General features: G+C 49.4%; 1 protein-coding gene across 1 annotated transcript; it reads right to left on the minus strand.

The window, feature by feature from the left end:
- Window positions 1-1,732: 1,732 nt before the first annotated feature.
- Window positions 1,733-4,731, minus strand: OTOL1 (otolin 1). Its single transcript, XM_035557160.2, has 4 exons — window positions 4,404-4,731; window positions 3,296-3,385; window positions 2,751-2,822; window positions 1,733-2,628 (listed from the first exon to the last, which is right to left on the minus strand). The coding sequence occupies exons 1-4, from the start codon at window positions 4,729-4,731 to the stop codon at window positions 1,733-1,735; spliced, it is 1,386 nt and encodes a 461-aa protein (XP_035413053.2).
- Between the last annotated feature and the right edge of the window lie 2,901 nt (window positions 4,732-7,632).

The raw sequence follows: 7,632 nt of genomic DNA on the forward strand, positions 1-7,632 counted from the left end.
GTAGCATAGAAGCCAGCTCAGAGTGCCATTACAGCTCTCCCATATCCATTATGGGGGTTCAGAAATGACTTGGGTTGTGCTGTGAGCAACCCATATCCTTCCGTAGCCTCTGTGAGGACCTTTGCATAGCCTGAATTGTCTCCAGCTGTTCCTATTAACCTGCTCTCAGGGCACCTCCACAGGATTTTAGCAGCCCAGAAACCCCTAATCTGGCTGGGTATATTTTGTGCAGGGATGTCTGTAAGGAAGCAGGAGCTCTCTAGCTTGTGTAGTGCTGCCAGCTCTTCTTTTCCCCAGACAGCCAAGCAATTAATTTATGGAGAGGATTAGATCTGAGCAGGTTCTTGTGAGACCCCACATTTTTGCATTGCTTTCTCAGGAGCATTTGTAGAGGTTATTTATATAGAAAGTGTAAGAAACTTCAGCAGGAGAGGAGAAAATTGCTAGTCAGATGTCCGTATACCACCATCTGTTACAGGGACTGTAGGAGAAGCAGCATGAAGGCACAACAAAAGAATTAAGGGTGTTGTGACAGCAGGAATCTGAAATTATTATTATAACTTGTTGTTTTTCCTCAATATTCAACAGCTGCCAGGGAGTTCATAAACTGAAATCTGCATCTTTTATATACTTGGTACTCTGAATTTGAATCACATAGGAGCTAACTCAGATTAAGCACCAAATTAAGTACCAACTCTTTGACAAAGCTGGTTCATCTCATATTTGAATTGCTGATGTTGAAGTGGGGCTGAGAAGCTGATGAGTTGAAGCACCCTTTGCATTTACCAAATAGATAGGATCAACCTTTTTAAATTGCTTTGTTTTTATCTTAAAATTTAACAGCGGTTCTCCCGTGTTAATTTTCTCAGCATATATAAAAAGTCTCAGGAACACTTGACCTTGGTGCCATGGAAAAAGAAGAAATGAGGGACACGATTTATGATGGTATTCAAATAGCATATGACAAGCATGATGGCAATTTAAGCACGGAAGGTGGGAGAAAGGGGAATAGTAGCCCAATTCTCTGTGCCCATGTTGGGGTCAGACCCAGCATTCATCGCATCACTGGGAAAATGTCCCAGGCTTGCGACTGCCTGAGAAGAGGAGCAAATCCCAATGCTACTGAATGCTAATCATGGGATCTCAGCTTTATTTTTTTTTTATGAAAAAAAAAAATGACCAGTCTAGAGTATTACATAATACTGATTCAATAAAATACTTTTATGTTTTTTCACATGATTTGAAGAAACCTACTGCTCGTGCTCGTGTTGGATTAAGCTCTATGAATCAAACACTACAACCTTTGTCAAAACTGTGACTTTCCAATGGTTACCAGTACTGATGTCCAGAGGAGTTTTGACCATGTAAGGATTGCCGGAGCTGGCTTGATAAAAATTTCAGTTGGATAAGGAGCTTCATCACGTAATTTGATGATGCTGACTATAAATCTGAAGCCCATGATGTGAAACCCCCTCAGGTTCCCCCTCCCCTTGCTGGTCCTGACGGCCTTTGGGCAGTGGATTCTCTTAGTTATCGGCACCTGCATGAAGGACGTGCCGCTTCTTGGGGCTGCTAGTTAAAACTAATCACTCTTTCGCAAACATTTTGTAAAAAAATCACAAAACCTAGAAACTAAACCAATACACTGCCAAGTCACTAAACCGATACTTGTTTCTCCTCTGGAGGGCGGAGGGAAAGGCATGCTCCTCAGCGACAGCTCTACCCTTTAAACCTACAGCAGGATCTCAAAAACATCTGGGTACAGAAGGAACCCCGTGAAGACGCTGTCGTCCTCGGCGCTGACGTAGACCCCGTTCCAGTCCCGCGCAACCTCCAGCCACACCTGGTCGCCCGCGCTCAGCTTCAGGACGGTCAGGAAGGAGGCCTGGTCGATCTCCTGCCCGTACAGCGTCTCGCGGGCCTTGGCCACCTTCCTGCTGCGGGCCACCAGGCTGACGCGGGCCGGGCGGCCCCTCACCGTCAGGTGGTAGGCGAAGACGTACGCCCCGGGCACGCTGCAGTTGAATTTCCCGGTGGAAGGGTTGTAATCTTCCTGGTCGTTGTACAAAATCTTGTCAAACCGGATGGGGACGTTGGGCGGAGGGAAGGGTTTGGACAAGCCGGCGCTGAAGGCCGATCGCAGGAGCTTCGCGGTGTCCCCTCGGGACCCCTTCGCCCCGCGGGAGCCTTTCCTGCCCGGCGCCCCGCGGCCCCCCTTGCTGCCAGCCACCCCCTTGGGCCCCGAGGGTCCCGTCACGCCGGCGGGTCCCAGGTCCCCTTTGTCACCCTTACTTCCCTGCTCGCCCTTTTCTCCTTGCTTTCCCTCCATCCCCTGAATGCCCCCAGCCCCCATCTCCCCTTTGCTGCCTTTTTCTCCCTTCGTCCCTCCTTCCCCTCTTTCCCCCTTTTGGCCTCTCCCCCCCGGCTCCCCACAATACCCCTTGTCCCCCGTGTCCCCCTTCTCCCCTTTGTCACCCTGCTCTCCGTCCACCCCCGGGTCCCCGGCGTCCCCCCTGTCCCCCTTGTCTCCTTTGGTGCCGTTCTCACAAGTGTCCCCCTTGGAGCCCTTTTGTCCCTTCAGCCCGGGGAAGCCGTAGCTGCCCTTATTGCCTTTCACTCCAGCTTCACCTAGGACAGAGCAGGGGCAGAGAAAAGGTTACAGCCATTAGTGTAGGATAGGGTATCCATCACCAGCAGCAAAGGGACAGGCCAATGCGCTGTTCACGGCTTTCCCGGCCCGTGTTACGTACCTTGCAGCCCAGGCTTGCCTGGATAACCAGGGTTTCCACTTATTCCTCGCTCGCCTTGCTCCCCTTTGCCTCCTAGGACATCACACCATTAATATGTCATTTGTGGCACTGTCTGCAGCGCAGAAATCATTACACAGAAAGTGACTGGTACCATTTTGCATGTGTCCCTCAGCACAATGAGCAATGTTTGTTTTCAAGAACAGACCTCACAACCCCCAGCTGCATCTCCCAGCACCAAGCACCATCATGCAGACAACTCCATCTCACACTCATGTTGGATTTCTGCCCCGAAACAAGGGAAAAACTCCTCAAAAACGAGGAGTTCTGAGTGGGATCTTTATGAGCTGCCGTTCCTGTACCGCCTGCGCATATGCCACCACCACCCAAGTTATTGTCCCTCTGTTCATGCCATGCTAAATCTCGCAAGGTGTCAATCCATATCAGCGTACTCTGCTTCCTTTGCAAAAATATTTTTTCTACAGTTTTGTGTTATCTGCTGAGGACAACAGCACTTGTTTTCCAAAGGAGCAGTTCGCCTACTTTACCTCTTTCTCCTTTAAAGCCTTTGGGACCTTGAGGTCCCGGGGTTCCCGGCAGACCTTGCACACCAGCATCTCCCTTTTCCCCCTTAGGACCTGTAATGTAATCACATCAACAAAGTTATCTTAGTAACTCAGAGGTTTAACTTTACAGAGAAAATGTGTGATAACAGCTAAGCAACATGCCATCAGGGGATGCAACACGGGCAACCCTGTTTCCATCACCCTGCTAGGAGCTGGCTATTTTATTTCCTGTCATATGGCTGATGCAAACCAAATGTGAGACAGACAGGTTTGGCTTGACCCTGCCCTCTGTGTATTGCAGCTGAAGCCCTTGGGGGACATAAAGGAGAGACAACAATACAGCATGGCTCCCACTGGTGTTGCTGAGGATGCCCTGATCTGGCACACCGCTCCCCAGCCTTCGCCTTTTGCTGCTGCAATCCCCGAATCGTACAGCTTTCCTTTTCACTCTTGGCTACAGTTAAAGATTTTTTAAAAGCAACTTTCAGCTGCCTCAAAGCTGCAGGGGCTCAGGCATTCATAAAACATCAGAAGTAATCTGTCTTTAATATTTGAGCACATCCAAGGAGCTCCCATAGCTTAGTAATTGCCCCTCTCCTTAAAAAGAATTAAATCTGCAAATACAGAAGAGGAACCTGGCAGGTGGCTCCATGCTGCACAAGGAAAGGCGAGCAAGCCAGCTTTCTTTTAGTTTACTTTTTCATCCTTGTGGGAGCAAGAGGCTGCCGGTGCCCATCTGAGGGCAGGCTCGGGCAGCTGGAGCCGTCCCAGCACAACCCATCTGACACGAGAGCTTCTCCATCAGCCCTACGAGTGCAAACTCCTTCCACGGCCAATATAACTTCCATTCGCTGTGGAAGCTGAGGGACGTGCAAATCGCTTGAGTACGTTGTATTAAAAATATATTATTTCACAATTTTTGCCAGCCTTCCTCAGCTGAGTAGTTCCTGGCTCCAGTATTAGTGCTAGCAAAGTGAGCATTTGCAAACTAGCGCACTGCTCGTTATAACCATTAGATTTTGGCACTGCAGACATCTGGCAACGTGCTGAGCTGCCTGGTGTGAGCGAACCGATCCATCGTGGTTTGCACCTGGAGGCCCTGGCTCCCCCGGCGGCCCCCGGGGCCCGCTGGTGGGGGGACAGCAGTCACAGCAGTTGAAGAAGAAGTCAGCCGTGTCCAGGGTGTCGTTCTCGAAGGGGAAGAGCGTGGTGGCCGCCCGCACCACGGGGCTCATGGAGGGCAGCTGGGCTCTGCCCGGGGCTACCGGCATGGGGGCGAGGGAAGGGTTGGCAGCGCCCGGCGGTGGGGATGGCTTCGGCTTGGTGAATCTCAGCGCCGGGGTGACCTTCGCTGCTGCCTGCGTGGTTGCCACCAGCAGCATCACGGCCGCGGGGACGGCCGACGGAGAGCTCCACATGCTGGCAGCTGTAGGAGAAGGAGAAGGCCATAACAAAGTGCACGCAGCACCCTCTGCACCCACTTATCCCCATACAGCCCGTGTGCTCTGCACTCACCCTCTCCATTCCTGCACTCTTCCCTGCATCCCTTTCACTATACTTCCATTTTTTTTTAATCCAGATCATCACCTGGTTTCCTGCTAATGTGAGAACCATCGGCCATGCGCATCTCAGCTGACCTACGCACGAGCCATACGACCTGTGGCAGTGCTGGGCCCATCTGCCTGGCAGGTGGCCTTACACAGCCTCTCTTTTTACGGGGAAAGTAAAGCAAAAACCAGGAAACTCCCCTGCCTGCCCACCCCTGCTGACTGCCACCCTACAGAGCACTTGCCATCTGGCTGCTCCTGTTAGCTCTGGGAAGTGCTCCCAGGGGACCCCTGAGAGTGGCACGATCACTGCCATCGTGATGTCTCTTCCATTCATACGATTAGGAAAAATTCAGTAATGATTTCAGAGCCAAACACAGCCACACACCATAAAAACCTATGCTATAAAAGAATAAATGAAACAATATATATATATAAAAATTAAGTATTCCAAAATTTCAAAGTAATTTTTTTTTCTTTGCTACTGACTGAGTTCCCAGACTTGCACGTTCTTTTAGTGCAAATTTTCAGGTCCATTCTTTTTGTTTTTAAAGAGGTGGTTTGGCTGAACCAGAAAGAAAGAGCAAAGTAAGAACTGCCTGTTTTTTCCTATAGGACAGATGACGCCTCTCAGATGACTTGTCATAAAAAGCATCTTTGTTTCTTTCTTAATCCCATGTGCCGGCCTGTAAATACAAACAGAACAGACTCCCTTTCTTGCTGAACCTGTAACCTAACCTTCCTATAGCAGCAGAGGTGCTTCATTACATGAGAAAGCCACCAGGAGAAACGCTGACTGTTCTTGCCATCCAGAGGGCAAAAGGACGGGCCCACCCAGAGCTGGGTGTCTGCGGGCTGCACTGAAACCTTTCCGTCCTCAAGAATTCAGTTTCAGAGGAACAGCTCATGATGTTCTTACATAAAAAGGCAATTCCCCTACAAAACTAAATAATTTAACAGCAAACATTATCCACAAAAAAACACCCAGTGACCACTGTTGCCTATTGCTGATGTTTGTCCCATTCTTCACCCCACCGGCTCCAGGAAGTTATCGTGTGTAATCATTGCATCCCTTCTCGATGTACAAGGTGCGTTAGGATGGGACACGGGGCTCTAGTTTTTGGCACAGCCTCACATTTGATCCCAACCAGCCCCTGCCAACCTCACCATGAAGCTTCCAGGCACGGGAGGGCAGAGCTCAGCGCAGGCAGAGCGCAGCCAAACCCCACCGCCGGTACAGAACCACCACCACCACGGCCCGGGAGGGTCAGCCAGCTGCTGGGGAGAGACAAAATGCAAACCACTCCTGCAACAGGTCTGAAAACAGCTACTCTCCTGTTGCATAGCCAGGTGGATGGGTTGCCACCAAAAAAAGAGAAAAACATAACTAACAAAAAATATACCTTACCAGTCTGTTTAGAAAATAAATTGGTCAGAGCAAGGAACCATTACACAGGTTTTAATTACAATGGGCAAGCCTGTTTCTAAACTAATTATTCTTACATATAGAAATACATTTTAATAAAACTGGTATTTAGGATGTTTTTATTGTATCAGCTCACCACCAGTGATTCTGAAGCCATTCATCTGAATCCCCCCACGAGGAAAGATTATTATGCACAGTGGACACAAAATATGAAGAATTAAACTTTTTAAACACTAACTTTAAAAAACCAGTTTCTCATGCAGCTATGGCAGTAACTTTCCTGGAGACAAATTATATTGCCCCTGCGTCTTAAAGTCTACGAGTTCGTTGCAAATATCCCGACTGAAGACCAAACAAACCACGTATATTTTCCCCTACCTTGTAGTTGGTACCACTCCCAGGATGACCTGCCCTCAATGGCACTTTGAAAGGCACAACCTTTTTTTTGGAGAAAATCTGTTTTATTTGAGTAAGTGCTGCTGCTGTGGCCAATGAGAGCACGCATGGTGTGGGGAGAGGGGGCGGTTGGCGATGTCCCCTGAAAGGACCACGGTGACATTGATATCCAAGGAAATTCAAGCGCTTTCCCCAGCCTGCGACACTGCTCTTCACATGGGACTTCTTTGGTTCTTCAGCCAAAAAATGTTTTTTGGAGCATTAGGGACTCTGTTCGTGCCACAACATTGCGTGGCCCCACCAGCACTCAATCCCCAGCTCTTCTGCAGGTACCCAAAAATAGGAGGGTTACCGTAATGTTGTTCTAGATCTTATCAGATCTGATCAACCCTCTGCATTTAATTGATTTTCCTTGTCTCTCCCCCCGCAGTCACAGCACCCACCTCCTTCCCCAGGGACACTAACACGGGCCATCGTTTATTCCCAGATCTCCCAGCCCAGTGCAGTGCGGTGTGAGACGCGGGAATGTGAGGCTGCCCTTCATCGCCCTGTCTTGGTGAAACACGAGCAGGAAACTGTCTCGTTCAATCAGTCTGAATTTACTACATACCAGCACACTCAGAGCTCAGCTGCCAGACAAGAAAGGCTGCTTGTTTCGGGCAGGCTGGAGAAAACAATCAATTCTTCTTTAATGTAAGCTGAGGGAATTGTGAGCCTCCATGATTTATCTGGAATCGCAAAGCTACCTTTTCCTGCACAATCGTCTACAGCTTTCAGCAATAAAAAGTTGATTAAGGAAAGTCTATTACTAAGCATACCGGGCTGGTTCGATTCACCAGCTTTTCAGGCTGTTCCAAAGAAGCCAGTCAGGAGTTTTGCAGAGCCACTCTGCACAGGGCAGGCGCTCGTCCTAGCCCCTGCAACGGGACCTGCACCAGCACTCCCTGCTG

The sequence above is a fragment of the Cygnus atratus genome, chromosome 9, assembly GCF_013377495.2.
Source record: "Cygnus atratus isolate AKBS03 ecotype Queensland, Australia chromosome 9, CAtr_DNAZoo_HiC_assembly, whole genome shotgun sequence".
NCBI lineage: Eukaryota > Metazoa > Chordata > Aves > Anseriformes > Anatidae > Cygnus > Cygnus atratus.

Bases quoted from the DNA above. Each gene is read 5' to 3' on its own strand.
- OTOL1 (XM_035557160.2), bottom strand. From the start codon at position 4,731: ATGTGGAGCTCTCCGTCGGCCGTCCCCGCGGCCGTGATGCTGCTGGTG. The intron at 3,386-4,403 runs GTGCAAACCACG...ATTACATTACAG, and splicing joins GGGGGAGCCAGGGCCTCCAG to GTCCTAAGGGGGAAAAGGGA. The intron at 2,629-2,750 runs GTACGTAACACG...GCTCTGTCCTAG, and splicing joins AGGCAAGCCTGGGCTGCAAG to GTGAAGCTGGAGTGAAAGGC.